Genomic DNA, 22,387 nt, shown 5'->3' with positions numbered 1-22,387 from the left:
CACTAAAAATTGTGCCTAAGTAGTTGAAATGTTTTACTTGTTCCACAGGTTCCCCGTTCACAACACAGTTATTTTCAACAATTCTACCTATTTTCATTGTCTTTGTCTTTTTAATACTGACCTTCATACCATATCTATTACAACAGTTATTCAATTTAGTCAGGGACTCTTGCAAACTTGTAGTGGATTTATTTAGAAGTATAACATCGTCTGCATAAAGCAAAGAACATACATTAACATCTCCAATTCTGATATCATGTTTAATACCACTTTCCTTCATAATGTGATCCATATAGATAATGAATAACAGAGGGGATAATGTACATCCTTGTCTCACACCAGATTTAACATTAAACCATCTTCCTGTACTTCCTTCAATTCTACCTGTGACTTGCAACTGAAATAAAGATTAAGTATTGCTTGATATAATGCCCCATTGACACCATATAACTGTAACATATTGAATAGCTTCTCTCTTGGCACTTTGTCATATGCCTTTTCCAGATCGACAAAACTTAAATACAGATCTTTGTTATATTCCCATGCTTTCTCAACTATTTGTCATAAAGTGAAGATCTGATCTTGACAGCCTCTATTTGGCCTGAATCCAGCTTGTTCTTCACCAAGCTTTTCTTCCACAATTCTTCTCAACCGTTTCTCAAGTATACTGGCATAAATCTTGCCAGGAACACTCAGTAGGGAAATACCTCTGTAATTGTCACATTCAGTGTTATTTCCCTTTTTATATATGGGTACTATGAGAGCTCTAGTCCAATCATAAGGAATTCATCCCTCTGTCCAGGCCTTCTGAACTATGCAGTGCAGCCATTGCAAGACTTTTATACCACCATACTTCAGCATTTCTGGTCGAACATCATCTACTCCTGCTTCCTTTCCACATTTCAAGGCTTTTATGGTTTTTTTCTACTTCAAGTATGGATATGTATTCCTGACTGCATGGCTGGTCAGTGTTTTTTACCACTGTGCTATCACTGCTTGTTTCATTTAGCATTTTTTCAAAGTAATTACTCCACATGTCAAGGATATCTTTTTCTCCTGTTTTCATCTCACCTTTATCATCTCTAACTCCTTTTACAGCACTCTTTCCTCCATTTCTCAGCTTCTTCAACAACCTCCAGAATATCTTATCACCTTCTTGATATTGCCAAAGTCCTCCCATGACTTTTGTTTAGCTAGTTTTACACAGTGTTTAGCTTCCTTACATTTGTCTCTGTATTCTCTAAGAGCACAAGATGACTTATTTGCCAGGAACTTTTGATATGATTTCTTCTTTTCCTTCACTGCTTCTTTAACTTCCTGTGTCCACCATGGAGTTCTGATTTTTCTATCCTTGCACACAACCTCACCACATGCCTCTCTGGCTGAATCAATCAGGTTTTCTTCAAGGCTTGCCACTGAATCTCCAAGGTTTGATTCCTGTTCTCAAACTCTTTCATTTTCTTTTCAATAATATTTCTGTATTTTAGTCTACAGTTCACATCTGAGAGCTGCTCAACTTTTATTCGCTTTAAAACTTTCTTACATGTTATTCTTTTCAATATCACTTTTTCCTGATGATTTCATTCATTTTTTATAACTTGCAGTCAGCATACACACTTCCTACTATTTTATTATTATTATATTTATTATCCCCCTGGGAAATCACAGACTGTGACAACTAGCTGGGAAATTTCTTCTACATATATCAGTAGAAATGTTTTTTCCCCTCCAGATAGCAGATGTAGACAGAGAAGTGCTTGAGTTGAATTATATTCATAAGAGATGTCACCACATGCTTACAAAGCTTAAATGTGTTTAAAAGTTGTAGAGATTTTTTTAATGCTAAAGCATGATCAAGAACACTCAAGCCCATCAAGGATGCCATTTTAAAAAACTTACCATAACCCACTTTTACAAAAAGATATACTCATGAAAATTAAAACTACCCTACTCATCAGAAATATGATATCACAAACCTGTATCATTAAGCAAAAACAATCTGCAATGGAAAAGATAGATGTAGTCTGCATTCAATCTATCCTCATAGGAAGAATTCCATATACTTGTCACCTTCTTTGTTACTTGCCTCTGAATTATCTCCATCAACTTCCGCATCCCTAAGAAGACAAGGTGATCACATGCAAATGTCTAAATCTGGTCATATCCAATCTAAAGAATATAACTGATTAATGACAGATGGAAGCACCTTCATCCACTAGTTATAGCATCTCTGTACTCAAAATGTTATTCATCATTACCTGCCAGATGCTGCATCTGAATTCATTACATAACTATTCATATGCAAAATTTGCCATATCAAAAGATATTTAATCATCCTTCTTCCTTTTACCTCCAAAAGAACTAGTCTTCTTTCTTTCTATATACACAAAATTCACCTCAAGTCCTTTCCAGAAGTCTTCAGGATTCTTTGTTCCTGAAATTTAAATTATTATCACCATTATTAACTGAGTACCCTGATAACTGATGGAATTCAGAGATGCACACTCACACTAAGAATTATTTACAAAATGTTTATTGTTGATCACTCATTTACATCACTCTCAGTAACAAAAATTTATCCTCAGATACTGGCTAACAACTTGAAAGTTTATTTTTCACTTGGTTAGAGTATAATAAATTTAGTTTAATCCTTTATCCAAGTGTGAGCAAACAAAGTTTGCGTCTGAAAGTATCTTCAGGACTGAGGGTGTTGTACCACCTTACCCCAGTCCTGAAGATACTTTCAGGTGCAAACTTTGTTTGCTCACATTTGGATAAAGGATTAAACTAAATTTATTATATGGCTAACAACTTGATTTTAAAGGATGCTAGAGACACACACATTAAGCATTATTTACAAAATGCATAGTGTAGATCATCTATCCCCAGAACAATCCATTCAACTCATTTTCATCACTATACAGTGAAAAAATCTAGTTATAAGTCCTTTCTAACAGAACTCAACTATCAAGGATTGCCTCTGTTCTTTCTACCTACTGTTACATAATAAAAAATTTCTTCTGCATATGTCTTATGAAACTCCTTTAATAATTTATAATTTTTTTTTCATTATACAGTTTCTCTTCTAACAATTAATTTTTGTAACTGAAACATCTATCTATCTATCCTCACAGGAAACATTTCATATACCTATCATCTTCTTGATCACTTGCCTTTGAATCTTATCCACCAACTTACACATCCCTAAGAAGCCAAATGATCAAATCTGTCATGGTCCAAATCTAGCCATATCCAACCCTTATAAAGATGGATAACTTCTTTATCCCTACTTGTCAGTATGTTTCATAACAATTCTTTGTGCTATTTTGTGAATAAGTGCACAAAAAGAACAAAGGTAAAGCACAATTATTCCCTCAAACCCCTAGCCTCGTTAATTTCTTGGTAGTGCAATCCCATACACAAACCCAAAAGGATGCATACTTTGCATTATGAGATACTAAGGCAATTACTGGGAACGCATTTGCCTCTTTATACAAGTAGACTTTATACATAAAGATACTTCACGTAAAAACTTTGTTTACTTCCACTTGGATAAAGGATCAAGCAAGAATATAATTTCTTAACAAGTTTAATTGCATTTATAACAAAGTGTATGCTAAATGGCTTAATCTCTTGAAATTTTCCCACCAATGCAAAAGTATACTAGGACTCACACGTTTCTTCCTATACATATATACATAAATAATTCTGTTGATAATGTCAAATTCTACTTACATTTTTGCTAATGACAGTAGGACCATTCCTCTTCTACATCTGAAAATCTTTGTAGTGCTTAAACATTCCATGCTTCAAGATCCTCCATACCTATCAAACTATGCAAAGACAGTTTTGCACTTCAATGCCACTAAAACAGTCCTCTTATTTCTCTCAAGAAAAATCATTTCACTTTTCCTTACATTGGAAGATAACAAGATTAACAAGTAAAATAACTTTTATATTTTCGAATGCCTCTAACAAATTTGGTCTATTTTTCTTCTCAAGACACTACTTTTTTGTACGACTAACATTGTACATCCAAACTACCTTATAGGATAGTGTTTTGACATTTGGGGTAAAGCACTAAAAAAAACCTCACTAAAAATTCTCAATGATATCCATAAGAGGACAAATATAAATGGAGGTTTTGAAGAGCTGGAGGTTGTAGCCCCTTGGAGAATTTATTATACTTTATGGGGAAGGCTGTTCCACAGAAATGAGGTTACAAAATAAAATATATATATGGGAGTATCAAATTTGGTGCATCAGCAGTTTAACTGTAAAAGGATGTTGTGCAGCTTGCTTATGTTACTGCAAGTTTAGCAGAAATAGAGTAGAGGAAGGAAAGCAGTTCTGCTAAACAGTGCCCATGGAAATATCTGAAGAAGAAGCAAAGCAGAAACTGACCATCTCTAACACAGTAGCTAAAAAGAGTCTGTGTTAGAGAGTTTGTAAATCAACCAAAGAGCATCAAGAAATTTTAGAGATGCTTTACGGGCCTTATCTGAAACGTGAAAGCAATATTCCCAGATTGGGCAGATGAAACGAGTATCATCTTGAGCAGAAAATGCCAAGTGTTTTAAGAGTTAAGGATAGTACAGAAGTGATATGATTAAATTAGGAATGCTAGTATAATCACATCACAATTTACATCTTAAAGTATACTAGGAGTAAGAACCTCTTGGAATAGAGAGTGAGAGAGAGAGAGATCTATTCTTGAATTTAAGTTGAACATTATCTCATTATCCACAGTAAGGAGAAAAGAACTATGATCTTTTTATTGCAAGAAAAAAAGAAAAAAAAACTATTTTTTTGGAAGTAATGGATATGACCAGGGGTGGCTCATGCGTAGGTGCTGCAGTTCTGCAGTGCCTACACACGATATATAAATATATTTATTAATTTATTTATATTTGCTTGTAGTATTTAATTTTATCATCAACAATCCTATACAATTCTCTTATTTTGTATAAAAAATAATAAAAATTCATCTGGTAGCACTTAGGAGAGCAAAGGATGCTAGCAGCACTGTGTTTACCATAGTGTCATATTGCTACGCACGCAAGTATATGCATGTCATAGTGAGATGTGAGCTATTAGCATAATGCAGCACTGTCTGTCGCGCAGTTCCACTGTTGTTTATATGCAGTTTGCACCAGTAGAGTGTTCGTAGTGCTTATTGTGTTTATTCCGTCTCTTTAAATATTTGGACATTACAATTAAAGGATTTAATTGTAATGTCCAAAAATTGTAAGTCCATTCCTTTAATTGGAATTAATTGGAATTAAAGGAATGGATTTTATTTTTAAGTAATTTTGAATTATACTAATCTGTATAATTTTATCGATAATAAACAATATTTTTTCATGAAGCAAAAAAAGAAGAATATATTTTATTTTCAAATAATTTTGAATTATACCAAACTGCATAATTTTATCGATAATAAAAAATATTGTTTCATGTTTAATTTTTTTTTTTTAATTTTTACCATAATTTTGATATTTTATCCAAACACGTATACATACACACTGTACTTACAGTGTGTATGTATATTTCGAAAGTTGCAGCACCCCCACGATTTCAAGCCACAAGCCGCCACTGGATATGACTAGGTTGTTATTGCTCTGTTGAAGGATGGCATGAAGATTAGCAGTTAAGGTACTTATTGTAGATAATCTTGAAGCTTGAGATGTTTGAGCATACTGCAAGGTTTGTCACATGAGTAGGACGAGCGAAGAGTACTTTCATCAACAAAACTGCAGAGAAGATCTGAGATCACTGAGAGAAGCATTTAACATATTGAGATTAATTTATTTGGACAACTATGCCTACAAACTCGCTTCCAATTAGAGAAAGGACATTTTGATAAGACTAATCTTGATCTGTTTACAACCATACCCACCTACAATTCTCTCTCTCTCTAGTTACTATATAACTTTCTATGCTATATCTCTCTCACTGCTTTGACTACACTCATTTCACTCATCCACTGATAAGCAGTGTTGCTTAACACACTCAGGTATGTTAATTTGTGTGTGAATACATGTACACAAAAAAATGTTTCACTGAGCTTCACCAAGACTTGTTATAATAAAACTACTATTCTACTACATTCATGATTCCATATTTGCATTCTTAATCCTTTTGTCATGCATACATACTTGTGTTGTTATTCCATCTTTCAAATTATACTGATAAATGCCTACAATACATTTGGTGAAAATCCTATAAATAACACATTATATTTACATAAGTAATCTGTATTTATTATTGTTCAATTTACATCTAAAAATATCCTTGTTTCATAAGAAAGAAAACACACACACACACACACACACACACATATATATATGTATATATATAAACAGGGACAAATTAATAAACAAAAAAGTGCAAAATATTTGCATTGTACAAATGTTAATCAAACACTTATTATACCTGAGTATTCTTTAGTCACCTTATTTAACATGTGGACCAAAAGATTTGTTCCTTCTTCTGCAAAGAAATTAAAAAAAACATCACTAGTTCATCACAGCTGTTATTCAACTCAATTCAGACTTGATCAGAACAAATGCAATAACCTGAAAATCAAACATACGAGGGTGGTCTGAAAAGTTCTCGATCTCGACCATAGATGGCAACACCATCGGAAAGTTTTTTTTTTCAAAGTTGGTACATCTGTCATACATCCATGTGAAATTGCAATTCATTCTATCAAGCAGTTTGTTTTATACAGCTGTGTGAAGCAAAAGTGTCGTCTGTATCCCTTGAAATGGATAACATTGAGTATCGAGTGGTTATAAAATTCTTTGTAAAAGAAGGTTTAATCCTCATCATCATGCATATCAAGGATTTAGGTCTAGCATAGCCTGTTCCGGCCTAGAAGTAATCGTTGAATCGTTTAAGGTTTTCTTTTTCCTAATGGCTTGTACTTTAAGGCTTGTTTTGGTAATCTTTCTGTTTTCATTCTTTGAATGTGTTCCATCCATTTATGTTTATATTTTTTAATTTTTTCTATTACTGGTTCTTGGTTTAATTCTTTCATAATTTCTTTGTTTCTTTTGTGATCAAATAGGGTATACTTTGCAGTTTTTCTCATTAACTTCATTTCTGCTGTTGTTAATTTTTGTTTGTCTTTTTGTTTTATTGTCCGGATTTCGCTTCCATACATTATGACTGATAGGGCTAATGTATTGAATACTTTTAGTCTGGTTTGTTTTTGAACTAGGTTTGGTTTAAATATAGAGTTAATTACACCTGTTATTTTTAAATATTTTGCAATTTTTATGTTTATATCTTTTTCATATGTGATCATACATCCTAGGTAATTAAATGAATTCACCTGACTAAGATCTTGTTATCTACTACTATTTTTGTTCTTGCTGGATTTTGATCTTGTCCTTTAAAGGCCATAGTTTTTGATTTTTCTGTTGATATTATCATACCATAATCTTTGGATATCTCATTTAGATCTAAAATAGCTTTCTGTAGTTTATCTTCAGAATTTGTAATTATTATTTGGTCATCGGCAAAGAGGATAGTGTTTAAGTTTACTGTAGAAGAATGTTTAATTCCTTGATGTAAATTTTTATTCCATTTTATTATTATTTCATTTAAGTAGATATTAAAAAGAGTTGCTGAGAGGGGACATCCCTGTCGGACCCCTAGGTTTATCTCTCTCGTATATGAAAGCTCATGATTTAATCTTATTTGTATTTGATTATTTTCATATATACTTGTGATAACTTTTAGGATATTATTTGGTATTTGTCTTTCTTTTAATATGTTAAATAATATGTTTCTTTTAACTTTGTCAAATACTTTTTCAAAGTCAATAAATGCAATATGTGTTTCTAAATTGTATTCATTTGTTTTCTCTGTTATTAATTTTGGGCAAAAGGCCGGGTCTATGTATGATCGTCCTTTTCTAAATCCATTCTGTACTTCTAAAATAAAGTTTTCGGAATATTTCATTGCTATTTAAGATTCTGCTATATATTTTGTAACAGGAATTTAGTATACTGATACCTCTGTAGTTTTTATGGTCATCTCTATTACCTTTTTTAAAGTCAGGAATCAAAATTGCTTTTTTCCATTCTATTCGGGGGATACCAGTTGAATAAATTTTATTTTTTATTTAAATAAAAGAAGGTTTAATGTCAAAAGAAATTGATTCAAAGTTCATAAAAGTTTATGGGCACTCTTCTCCTTCTGTTTTCAACAATTAAGAAATGGGTTGTCAAGTTTAAACAGCCGTACCAGCAGTGGTGAGCTATGGAAATTTTAATGAAGGGCTCACATCATTGAGCAAAAAAAAAAAAAAAAACACTACACCAACGGCATCTATCGCCCACTGCCACCATTAGTATTTCCAGAGACAATCACAAACATCCATTCCCACAGTGGGATGTTTGTGAACGGTAATGGATGTTCGCGGGATGTTTATAAATAAAATAAATTTGTTTTGTTTGCAACAGAAGTTTTTATGACAAACAATCTATAAATAATACATAAATATTATCTAAACACAATAATATCGAAATACGTTATATTTCTCTTATGTTTTTATACTTCAAGTGATAATCAAGTACCAATCAAGGGACATTATTTTATAGTCCTATTTATTTATATGTGAATTCTTATTTGTAAAATGGTAGTAACAGTAACTATAATATTTTATTTAATAAAATCACTTTCGGAACTATGAGACGATTTTACATGAAAAAATAAATAAATAACTCACTCTCTGGTGCACATTTAACTAGAAAAAACTCTCTCCTTTACAGGTTAACATTTACAAATAATTACTTCAAGGAAATACTTATGACAACAGCTGCCACACCTTATTTCCTCGTTCACATCTCATGTTCTTCTAGGAGGATCTATAGCTGAGCGATGATTTTCTAGAAACGGTTTGACATAGGGATTCAGATTAAATTCATTCAAGGGTTTCCCATTTATACATATTGTCACCACCACCATCACCATCATCAAATTCCTGCCATGTACCCTCAAGGGGTGTACAGGATATAACAGTACTACATGAAAAAAATTACATCATTACTAACTTCCTATCTACAATTTTCTTGGTCTTCCTCTGGGTCGTTTTCCTGCCAACCTGGCAGAGAACACTTGTTATGCTAATCTTTCCTCTCCCATTCTATTTAAGTGACCATACCACCTGAGATTAGCTCTGCTAACGCATTCCTGGATGCTGACAATGTCAAGTTCTTTCCTAATATCCTCATTTTTAATATGATATTGCCATTGATGCCATCTGTTCACGCCTCTAATCTTTCTCAGGACTCTCATATCTGCGGTCTCTAGTCTTTGGTCAAGTGTTTTACTTCTGACCCAGCTCTCAGATCCATAAGTTAAAACTGGTTTGAACACTGTCTTATATACAGCTAATTTAGTGTTCCGACTAATTTCTCTCTTATTCCATATGAATTTATTCAATTGACTTCCCACCATACCAGCTTTGCTGATTCTGTTGTCTATTTCTGTATTTAATTTACCATCTTCAGTAAAAATCGTGCCTAAGTAGCTGAAATGTTTTACTTGTTCCACAGGTTCTCCATTCACAACACAGTTGACATTTTCAATGATTCTGCCTATTTTCATTGTCTTTGTCTTATTATTGCTGACCTTCATACCATATCTATTACAACAGTTATTCAATTTAGTCAGAGAATCTTGCAGACTTGTTGCGGATTTATTTAGAAGTATAACATCATCCGCATAAAGCAAACAGCTGACATTAACATCTCCAATTTTGATATCATGTTTAATACCACTTTCCTTCATAATGTGATCCATATAGATAATGAATAACAGAGGGGATAATGTACATCCTTGTCTCACACCAGATTTAACATTAAACCATCTTCCTGTACTTCCTTCAATTCTAACTGCTGACTTGCAACTCAAATAAAGACTAAGTATTGCTTGATATAATGCCCAATTGACACCATATAACTGTAGCGTATTGAATAGCTTCTCTCTTGGCACCTTGTCATATGCCTTTTCCAAATCGACAAAACTTAAATACAGATCTTTGTTATATTCCCATGCTTTCTCGACTATTTGTCGTAAAGTGAAGATCTGATCCTGACAGCCTCTATTTGGCCTGAATCCAGCTTGTTCTTCACCAAACTTTTCTTCCACAATTCTTCTCAACCGTTTCTCAAGTATACTTGCATAGATCTTGCCAGGAACACTCAGTAGGGAAATACCTCTATAATTCTCACATTCAGTTTTATTTCCCTTTTTTATATATGGGTACTATGAGAGCTCTACTCCACTCATCGGGAATTTGTCCCTCTGTCCAGGCTTTCTGAACTATGCAGTGCAGCCACTGTAAGACTTTTATACCACCATACTTCAGCATTTCTGGTCGAATATCATCTACTCCTGCTGCCTTTCCACATTTCAAGCCTTTGATGGCTTTTTCTACTTCAAGTATGGATATGTATTCCTGACTGCATGCCTGGTCAGTGCTTTTTATCACTGTGCTGTCTTTCTTATATTTATTATATTAATTGTATTCTTATTGGTTAAATAAGAATACAATTAATATAAATTGTATAATTTATATTAATAAAATAAAAATTTATTTTATAAATTTTGGTACATATTGATATTTTGGTACAAAATGATGGTACATATTGTCATTAAATCCGAAATATGTTATAGTGAGAGAAGATCTCTTCGTCGTTATGTTGTTATTCATCATACTGAAAGCTCGTTCGGCTTTAGCACTGCAAACTGCAATTGTTGCCATAATCACTTTGGCTTTTTTTGCCGTGCTGGGAATTTCGTTTTGTAACATTCCGGTCATGGATACTAATATAAAACATTCTAACCAGCCAATAAACAAAAATAAATACATGTATAGATATAGTTAAATTACTCATGCATGACTTGGCTATTAACATAATAGGTTGGATATAGAAAAAAAAAGTGATGTATACAGTCTGAGACTGGACTAAGAAATTTATCTCCCACCAAAAGCAATCACCAACATCAATTCACCCTAAAATTCAAATCCATAGCCTGCTGGTTGGAAAGTAAATACTTTAACTACTGAGCCAACAGGATCAACAGGCAAACTCCCATGATTTTGCAATTACTTTTCTTAAAGTGAAAATCAATGCTGATGATTCCTATTTGGCTTGAATCCAACTTTTTTTTTCTCAAAGCATCCCTCTCAAATTATCCTCTGTTAAAAATTAAATAGCAGTGCCAGTAAAGATCCCCACAATATACTAATATAGTTCGTCCACCGATTAGAGATCCCTCGACACTTCTGTGCATGTCAGAAAAAGGAGAATCCATTCCTATAATAGGGTAATCATTCCGTATTGTGGGACGAGTTGTTTATTATTACAGGTGGGAAAATTAACTTCTCTTTTAAGATTATTGTATTTAACTATGTTGCTTGTATAACAGTTGGAAAATTTTACATATAAAGCATGTGATTTCGTGTGTTGGCGACCAATTCGTACGTCCTTCATTTCTTTCTCCCCTTCAGCATGAATAGACTATTCTTGGCAAGACGCCAACCAGAAACCTACAAACGGTGGGCGAACTATAGTCACTTGTATTCTCCTGAATCCAAGTCTGTCATATACTACTTGTTGATGTCTATCCATCAGCCACCCTCTTGTCCAAGTCATGAGGTTCCTATCTATTCCCTGTTGCTCCAATTTACATAATATTAAACTTTTATATATATAAACATGAATCTACTTGATTACAGAAAGTGCACTAATTACTGAGGAAAGTCTTGCACTTCATGAAGCCATGCTGCTTCTACAATATATGGTATGGTATATAGGAATAGTGAACAGGAATATACTATATTCCTGTCCACCCATTCTACACTCTGCTTTTAATCAATTTTTCCAATACCAAAAGAGAAATCTGATCCTCTCTGGCGATTTGTGTAGTAATGAGGAAAAAAGATAAGTTGAGCTCCCTTTTACAAGAGAAAAGGCAAGAATGCATTTTGGTGGCACTGAAGGTGAGCAGGTTACCCTTGCACCACTGAAAAACAAACATCAACCAAGAATTTTGCTAATGACAGCACTCTCTACTCATGTGACAAACCTTTCACTGTTCCAAGACCTCAAGCTCCAAGTTCTTTTACAACTAGGGCTTTGAGCACTAATCTCCAATATCATTCTTCATATGGGATAATGACTACCTAGTCACCTTTAGTGCCTCTCACTTACATTCTCAGATTCCAAAAATGGCATCCTTTTTTGCTCAAGATGTTACTTTTCATTTCTCCAGCAACTAACTCTGTTCAAATTCAAAACACCTTGAATACTGTTCTCACATGTGAGGTGATACATTAAAAACCTCAAAAAAAAATTCTTGATTCAAACTACCCAAAAGAGAAGCTTCAAGTTCTTTTACAACTAGGCTTTGAACACCAATCTCCAATATCATTCTTCAAATGGGATAATGACTACCTAGTCACCTTTAGTGCCTCTCACTTACATTCTCAGATTCCAAAAATTGCATCCTTTTTTTTTTTGCTCAAGATGTTACTTTTCATTTCTCCAGCTACTAACTCTGTTCAAATTCAAAACACCTTGAATACTGTTCTCACATGTGAGATGATACATCAAAAATCTCTAAAAAAAATTCTTGATTCAAACTATCCAAAAGAGGGTAGTTCACCTAACTGATGCAGCCTCTTTCAAAGACTTTCTCTCCAGCTCAGATTATCAATTTCTGCACTGCATCTTTTCTACACACATTTCTATATGTACTTTTCAGCAGAATAAGCCCATCATTCCTATCATCCCCCACACTCAACAGACTTCTGACCTCTGTCCACACCACACTGATTTACTACAGGTTTTGTAGTCTCTTGGGTGTCAGGAGTAATATAAAAATAAACAATGCATGTGATAATAAAATATTACAGAATACAAAAATATTAAAATTAGATGCCAATGTAAAATCAAATGGATTTTAAACATAAAATCTTCAAAACCTATGAAGAAATCTTATTACTTGAATGTTGATGTAGTTCACTAATAAAAAAAGAAACCAAACCTTCTGTTCCTTCTGAATTTGTCTCTGAATAAAAAATGTCATGAACCAAGCGTAATGTAGCAAGAACTAATGTCACCAGCTCACAAACCTGAGTTTTTGAACTAGATGCTAAAAGAAACATGAATTTTTCCAAATTAGTTCAAGACAATATATAAAGGTATACATAAGATATAACTAAACTCATTAACATTTTTAGAAAAAACATTAACGAGTTTCTTATATCTTATGTATAAGAAAGTTTCTTTCTTAATTTATATACTATGATTACAATAAATACTTCTTAACCAATACAAAATATTCTTTTGAATAATAGCTAAATAAATTAGCAAAATATTTTATTGCACAAAAACAGATGATACATGAAAGAAAATTTTTCACATCACATGAATAATCTGAATAATGCTATGCTTTTTTTTTATATTCTGCATATTATCTTTTTTGTTCATCAATGAAATTCTTTATATATTAATCTAAAAATTATAATTATGAATTATAAATAAAATAATTGTTTTATTTCTATGTTATTATAAATAATTATACAATGGGATGTATGAGGTACACCAGACTGCCTCTCCTACTCAACTACCAACTTCTCAAAATATATCCCTATACAATATATATATACACACAAAAACACAAGATAAAAGGGGTATCGTTTCTGGGGAAAATTCCCATGCCACTTCTCTTAAACACTATTATTATAATTATGGCTATTATAGCCTGTTTTTGTTTAGGAGCGTCCCTTATTTTAAATACATTGGCTATAATTACTCAAAAGAGGGTATATATATTTTAGGGCATTATGGGTGAGTATAGAAGGCAATTACAGCAGAAAAAATCTCTAAAAAAAATTCTTGATTCAAACTACCCAAAAGAGGGTAGTTTGAATCAAGTAGTTCTTATGTATACCTTCACCTAACTGATGAAGCCTCTTTCAAAGACTTTCTCCAGCTCAGATTATAGATTATCAATTTCTGCACTGCATCTTTTCAACACACATTTCTACATGTACTTTTCAGCAGAATGAGCATCCATCATTTCTATCCCCCCCCCCACACACACACACCCCAATTCTACAATAACAGCTACTCAATCTATTTTCCCTGGAATTGTTAACCTTTAAAATTTTTAATTTTTTTAAATTTTAAATTTTTCCACCTTTTTCATTCTGCTATAACTGCCTGCTATACTCACCCATAATGCCCTAAAATATATATATCCTCTTTTGAGTAATTATAGCCAATGTATTTAAAATAAGGGACACTCCTAAACAAAAACAGGCTATAATAGCCGTAATTATAATAACAAGGTAAAAGTATTATTTATTAAATATACCGCCATATATTTCAGTCTGAAATTAACAGACCATCATCAGTGGCTTAAAAAACAATTGTTACAAGATAGAATGCAAACAATTGATTTATATGAAATAGAATGAGCCAATAGCACTATGCTTCAACTGAAGAAAAGCTTAATCATAACAGTGTAAAAATAAATTGCATGTATATAACTTATAATATCATACTCAACAGATCGATAGATGTAGTATCTAGTTGGTTTCTTAAAACCTTATATCTTTATAAAATACCACTCTTGGTTCAATAGTAATTGCAAAAAAAAAAAAAAAAAACTTTCCATATTTTTAATAAGGATAGGCAGTCAATCCGATTCAAGTTAGGGCAGTGAAGATTTTTCTCTAAAAACAAGAACAAAATATACCCCATTTTCACAAATGAGGTTCTGCTGGCTAGGTCACAGAAGCATAACTGTTTCATCATATATTGGAAAAAATGCTGGTCAAGAGACTGTAAGACAGCCCTTCCATCACTGGACTTCTCAGCTAGTCACTGTTTGGTAGGACATTTAAATTGCTTTCAAGTCTCAAAAGGAACTAAAACAGCTGGATTGAAAGGTTAAAGTGAAAGCTATGAATCAGGTTAGGTATATGAAATGGAAACAAGAATATAGTCAACACTGATACTTGGAATGTCCAAGGCATAGATCACAAGATGAACTCAAAGAAAAAAAACATGCAAGGTGCAGTAATATCCGAAACCAAGATAAAGTTGTCTCAAAACTGATTAATAATTATATACAATTTCACAGTGGTGTAAGAAGTCATGAGAGAACTAAAGCAAGAGTAGCACTGATAGTACACAGCACCCTAGAAAAGAAAGTAGTTCATTATATTTATTGGAATGAATGACTAATAAAAATCATGATTAAGTTACAATGAGGATACCCAGCTGTCATTAGAGTACATGCACCACATACATGGAGTACATACATTGAAGTAGAAGCGAAAGAGTAGAAAGAAAATAATGAAAGATTTTACTCCCTCTGGCAAGAAATAACAAAAATAGTAATAAGTGACTATGTGACAGGAAGACTTAAATGCTAGAATGACAATCGTCAAATTAATTCAGCCATTAGTATGTGTGGTGAGCAAACAGTTAACTGAAATAGGAGAAGACTCATTGATTATGCAGTTTATGATAATGTTCCAATTTGATTTTCTCCACGATGGCTGAAAATAATGAAAGCAAAAACAAAAGAAGAATGCTTCAAAATCAGCCTCTTAAAAGACCCCAGTATCAAATGACTTTTTCATCAACACTTAAGTTAGCAGAAGATACAAATCAGTGAAAAAAAATCAAAGAAGAAGAAAAGTTAAACATGTGGTATATTAAAACAGACAGCATTTGAAAGCTTAGGCAAAGAGAAGACACAACATTATAAAAGAGATCTTAGCCAGTGGGATGAGGATATCTCTAAGATTATAGAAAATAAAAAAATGATATAAAGACTTATCCACCAGATCAATTGAAGATAAGATAGAATATAATATTCTTTCTATAATAGAAAGAAAGGCATAACTAAAAGAGAAGGAAAAGACATAGAGAGTTGGAATAATTTGTTATCCAATTTAAAGAGAATTAACAAAATTAAATCATTAACTTATAAAAATTTAAATAATCTGAATCAAGAAACAAAGAAGAATGTGAGAAACAGTGTGATTGATAAAACTACATGGCTACAGTATTTTCAGGATTTATGATCAGGTACTATAAAAGTGGTAGGAGGGAAAATGAAATCTCCATGAACCAACAAGCAACAGCAGCATCTGATCCATAGAGGGTGGCTGCAAATAGTGTCTGTTCCCTGTGTCAGGGGCACAGGGAACAGACACAACATGCCGGCTGGGATGTCACCCAGATAAACATGGTCTGCATACCCAACTGAGCAATCAGGATTGAATCAACAAGTTAGCTGAGTGGTAGGAAGTTGGAATGTCTGTACTTTATGGGTTCCTGGAAAGCTAACTTTACATTACAAGGAGATGGAGTAATACTAATGTGACTTCCTTGCATTAACCCTCTCATGCATAAGGGCCTCATATGAGGACACACATATTTTCCATCATAATAATTATTCATTCATAATTTAGTGCTACTGTATGCATGTAGTCCTCAACTGGGGAGACCAACGTGTTCTTAGAAACCACACCATATGGCAGGAGTTTCAACAGAGTTACAGGAATACCAATCTCTCTCTGCAGTGCATGGTGGAATCAAGGAGGAAGTGAAAAGCTGCTGTTTTGTTGATTTGAATTTGGTGATTTTATGAGTTTTCTTGAAAGGCTAGTATGGTTTTATATATTGTTATACCTTGTAGATCAAGTGTGAATATTTAATTTGTTCATGTTTATTACCATATTCATAAAACGAACTTGAAAACACAACACCTGTCCTCACATGAGGACAGGTGTTTTCAACAGGTGTTATGTCTCTATTCATCATGAACGTTATTTTCTTGATCATAAATTAGTAAATAATAATATTTTTTGGTTTACCGATCAAGTGTTGATCAATTTTATTAACTGAACCAACTAGTTTCGCCACACTTATCTGTTGGCATCTTCAGGGCTTACATAGAGGTTTAAACAAGCTCACAATTATGCGTAACTACAAACTGACAAGAATAACTGTAAAAAACTGACTAGAATAATTACAAATAAAATAGTATCGAACGTGAGTGAAACACGTATCGCGTGTACAAGATCAGCTAGCTGTTGCTGAGGAACTTTCTGTAGTTTGTATTAAAGTTCATTTCTTCCATTTTTAAGGTTCTGATTAGGGTTTTCCATATCTCTGGGAGTATTAGGCCTTGATTTCTGTTAAGGTTGACAGTAGAACGGGCGACTGTGGCTGCCTCTTTGAAAATTCTTGAATGGTAATCTTCCTCTATGTAAGGGGAACAGCTTTTGTCCCACTCGATGACAATTAACAGGCTTGGCAATGGGGAGCCCACTCTCACTTTCATGTGCTGACCTCTTTATGGAAGACTTAGAAAACAAAATCTTATCGCAAATTTTTCCTAAACCTAAAATTTGGTTTAGACATGTGAACGATATCTTCATCATATGGAACAATAACAAAGATGACATATATGATTTTCTCAAAAAGATCAATGCCTTCCATCATTCTATTAAATTCACTCTGGAACTTGAAAGAGAAAAACAACTACCGTTTTTAGACATCTTAATCAAAAAACAAATTGACGGCAGTATAAATCTATCAGTGTACAGAAAACCGACCAATATAGGTCGCTACCTACATTTCAACTCCTCCCACCACATCTCACATAAACTTAGCATTGTACACATGTTAAATAAAAGAGCGATTCGCATCACAATGGACAACAAGACCCTTCAAGATGAGTTAAAATTTATTTCCAACAATTTGTACTTGAATGGATATCCAAGAAGACTAGTCAATAAAATCCTTTTCTCTGAACCACCACAACGAGAACAATAAGATATTCAATATATAAAAACGATTGCAATTCCGTTTGTAAGTGGCATCTCCAACAAGCTCGCCAATCTCCTCAAACAACATAAAATAAGAGTAACATTCAAACCAATAAAATCTATTAGTAAACTACTAAGATCTCCAAAAGACAACCATCCTTTCTACAAATATGCTGGAGTTTATAATATTCCATGCTCATGTGGCTCTAGTTACATCGGACAGACTTCAAGAAGCCTCGAAATCAGGAAAAAGGAGCACATTGGCTATGTCAAAAACAACAGACAGAACATTTCTGGCCTATCGTCTCTTTTCTCTACAACTAACCATGTCATCGAGTGGGACAAAAGCTGTTCCCCTTACATAGAGGAAGATTACCATTCAAGAATTTTCAAAGAGGCAGCTACAGTCGCCCGTTCTACTGTCAACCTTAACAGAAATCAAGGCCTAATACTCCCAGAGATATGGAAAACCCTAATCAGAACCTTAAAAAAGGAAGAAATGAACTTTAATACAAACTACAGAAAGTTCCTCAGCAACAGCTAGCTGATCTTGTACACGTGATACGTGTTTCACTCACGTTCGATACTATTTTATTTGTAATTATTCTAGTCAGTTTTTTACAGTTATTCTTTTCAGTTTACAGTTACGCATAATTGTGAGATTGTTTAAACCTCTATGTAAGCCCTGAAGATGCCAACAGATAAGTGTGGCGAAACTAGTTGGTTCAGTTAATAAAATTGATCAACACTTGATTGGTAAACCAAAAAATATTATTATTTAGGTGTTATGTCTGTAACGTAATCCATGCGGCAATTAGTTTGAGGTTAGAAAGTTCTTGTACAATATTTTTATAACTTTATTTATTTTATTTTTGCAAACATAAATGAATAGTAAGTGTGCTAATTGGCATTATCATCTCTTTTACAGATGGATAACCAAAAGTCAGGTCCATCAGGCATAAAAAAGGCCTATTACCACAAGAGACTTACTGAAGAGGAGATTGCAAAATACAGATGTTGCTGTCAAATGCCATTGCAGAGACAACAAGTGTGGTTTAGTGAGAAATATAATCCCTTTGCTGGTACTGAGCCATGGTTTAGAGGAAAACACCAAGTAAATATTCACGGAGAGAGCCCTGTAGATTATTTTTCACAGCTGTTTCCAGATGAATTGATGGATGAAATTGTGAAACAAACTAATCTGTATGCATGCCATAAAGGCAAAGATAATTTAGCACTTACTGTGACTGAACTCAAAATTTACCTTGGAATTGTACTTGTCATGACATACATAAAATACCCACGTGTAAAGCAGTATTGGTCTTCTGAACATGGACTGTGCATGGATGTTATAGCTGATGCCATGTCAGTGAACAGATGGGAGGACATAAGGTGATATTTGCATTTTGTTGATTCAGACACAATACCTACCAACAATAAAAACAAAGCAATACGTATAAGACCAGTGCTGCAAAAGTTTCATGAAACATTCCATGCTGCTGTCAGCCCAGAAGAATTTTAGAGTGTAGATGAGATGATGATTCCATTCAAGGAATGTTCACAACTCAAACAATACTTATCTAAGAAACCAAAAAAATGGGATTTCAAAATGAGGGTGAGGGCAGGCATTTCAGGCTAAGTATATTGTTTTGATCTTTATGTAGGTGCAGATCCTGGAAGACAAAATTCAGACTCATTTAGTGCAAGTGAAAATGTAGTACTTATGCTTTGTCGTGATCTTGCTGGTAAGAACTTCAAGGTATACACAGACAACTTCTTCACGAGCATACCCCTAATTAAGAAACTAAAGGAAGATGATATTTATTATGTGGGTACATGCAGAAGAAATCGACTTCAAGGTGCTGATAAGAAACTGAAAAATGAAAAGGATTTACAGAAGATGGGACGAAGAAATATGTCAGTTACCACGTCCTCTGATGGCATTACTATCACTAGATGGGTTGATAACTCAGTAGTACATGTGGTATTGTAGCTATTTAAGAAAGGAGCCTGTCAGTGTATATCAGACGTTCAGCCAGAAAGAAAAAAAGTATGTTGAAATTCCACTATCTCGCTTTGTGGCTTTGTATCGAAATTATACCAAGAAAAAACGATGGTATATGAGAATTTTTTACCATATGTTGAATGTACTTGTTTGTAATGCACTGATCATTTGGAAATGGGAAGAAAAATTGGATTTGTTGGGATTCAAATCAAGAGTGGCAACTGCTTTGATATATCAAGGTTTAGCTCAGCTAGCTACAGAGAAGCAAAGATGCCCTTCAAGTCAAACACCACCAGCACTAAAGAAACACAAAACTCACTCTGTGTCACATGAGAAACATTTTGACAGCAGTGGACACTTCCCAAAGAAGACAACAGGTGCTAATGCCAATCGTTGCGGAGATGTACACTGCAAGAGTAAAACAAGATACATCTGTGGTAGATGTGAGGTTCCAATCTGTCAGGAATGTTTTCAGTCTTTCCATACAAAATGAGGCAAAGAGAATAAGATTGTTCTTGATTTACATAGCTCTACTGCAAATTCTAATTGTTCTACTTTTTTGTATGTACTAAGTAATCCAAATGTTGATCATTCATGCAGTGTTTCAGCAAAATATAAATTGTTTATAATCTGTTTTGTCATACTTGTAATGTCTTTCAATGAAAATAAATTCCTTAGTCTAAGTCATTTTCAGAAATATGTCTGTAGTCTGTTGGCGTTAGTGCATGATGTCCTCCGATGAGGGCATCATGAGAATGGGAAAGAATAACAGGAAAATATGAATATGGAGAAAGCAATGAAAGAGGAGAAAGTATGCTCGAATTTGTCTTGAAGCATAACATGGTAATTTGTAACATGGATTTCCATCAAAAAAGATTGCAGGAAGTGGACTTATTGGTCAAATGGTCACCAGATGGAAGAACTAAGAATGTGCTAGACATAATACTCATAAACAAGAGATGGGCCACATTAGTTCTGCAATGTCGAACATTTCAAGGAGCAGACATAGAATTTGATCATAGCTTAGTGATTGTTAATATCAGGTTGCAACTTAAGTGACAAGAGTAAAAGCACAATTTCAGGGTCAGAAATATGAGGACAATGAGTGAAAAAATTACAGGGAAAGTGTATAGGAAAGTGCTATACACTTTTCTATACAGGAAGAAAAAATAAGGAAGAACTGAAATCCGTTACAGATTTCAGTTCTTCCTTGCAGATACAACGAAGTGGTGCCTGCAATCAATAAAGCAATGGAACAAACAGTTCAAGAAACAAAAAAGCCAAAGTTGATCTCACAGGAAGCATTAAAGATAATTCAAGATAAAAAAAAAGCTTTAAAGATTAGGGTGGAGAGAGGGAGAGAGAGAGAGAGAGATCTGGAAATGGATGAACAGTACAGAGCAAAATGTAATGAAGTGAAGAAGGCGGTTAGGTTAGGAGAGACAAATTTGTCTCTCCTAACTGAACAGTGTGAGGATATCAATAAATACAAGAGAAGTATATAAGATGATCAAAAACATCAACAAGAAATGGAGTCCAATGCAGAACCATAAATAATGAAAATGGTGAAATCTTGATGAACGCAGAAAAAATGAGAAAGAGATGGACAAGATACTGCTCACAGTTATATAAGACACAGGGAGATGAGTTCCAAAAGAAGCTAATTAATGAACTGAGGGAAATATCATCACCACCAAGCAAAGATGGAGAAACAGATATACTGAGGGATGAGGTTGTAAAGGCAGTAAAACATCTGAAAATCCCTGGGAATGATGAGATCAATGGAGAGATGTTGAAATATGGTGGTGAGGTGAAAATAGACTAGTGGCGGCTTGTACATAAGCACTGCGACACTGCAGAACCCCCAAAGGAAAAAATGAAAAAATTAAATTTGGTTTGTGTTTATAAATAATGACAAAGCTTAGAACATTATATAAATGCAATACAACATGTTAAAGGTTACAACTTATGTTTTGACATTGATTGAATAGTTAATAATTGGAATTGTTCAATTAATGCTTTAGATTACGACACAAATGCACTGCGATCTAACGCAGTGTCGGAATTATCACATTCGGCTAACTGCAGCTAATCTCGCCGATATTCATTTGCGCTTCTCATTGCACGTTACAAGCGATTCCGACACTGCTCGTTTGGGCAGTGTATCTTATGCTTGCTTGTGCATTATTTCTGTGAGATACAAAACTTTTATTATTGGTGCGTGTTCGTGGTGAGGGCGAACTATTTTTTGTAAATCTTATTTTATTTTGTTAAAATAACATAATTATTTATTTATTATAGATACAAGACTAAATTATGATGAGTGTCACTGTTGAAAATATGAAAAGAATTATATTTTTTCAATTATCGTTACACAAAACAAATGCACTGCGATCTAATGCGGTATCAGAATTATCATGTTTGGCCAATTGCAGCTAATCTTGCCATATTCATTTGCGCTTGTGATTGCACGTTACAAGTGATTCCGACACTGCTCGTTTGGG

The 22,387-nt window shown here is 33.7% G+C and overlaps 1 protein-coding gene across 6 annotated transcripts in view; it reads right to left on the bottom strand.

Moving 5' to 3' along the window:
• Cog1 (conserved oligomeric Golgi complex subunit 1) overlaps positions 1-22,387 on the bottom strand; it is a 580,539-nt gene that overhangs the window by 388,379 nt on the left and 169,773 nt on the right. For all 6 annotated transcript variants that reach the window (XR_016549365.1, XM_090403917.1, XM_090403919.1 and 3 more), the window contains exons 11-12: positions 13,069-13,176; positions 6,436-6,492 (exon numbers count right to left, since the gene is read on the bottom strand). Coding sequence is in view for 5 of the 6 variants with exons in the window: in XM_090403917.1 (XP_090260043.1) it covers positions 6,436-6,492; positions 13,069-13,176 (165 nt within the window). In the remaining variant the exon portion in view is untranslated. The remainder of the gene's footprint in view (positions 1-6,435; positions 6,493-13,068; positions 13,177-22,387) is intronic.

This window comes from Typopeltis vanoorti, chromosome 14, assembly GCF_054136105.1.
Source record: "Typopeltis vanoorti isolate ZY-2024b chromosome 14, IOZ_Tvanoo_1.0, whole genome shotgun sequence".
NCBI classification, from domain to species: domain Eukaryota; kingdom Metazoa; phylum Arthropoda; class Arachnida; order Uropygi; family Thelyphonidae; genus Typopeltis; species Typopeltis vanoorti.
The sequence above is the reverse complement of the archived record's forward strand: the minus strand, read 5'-3'. Positions and strand labels throughout refer to the sequence as shown.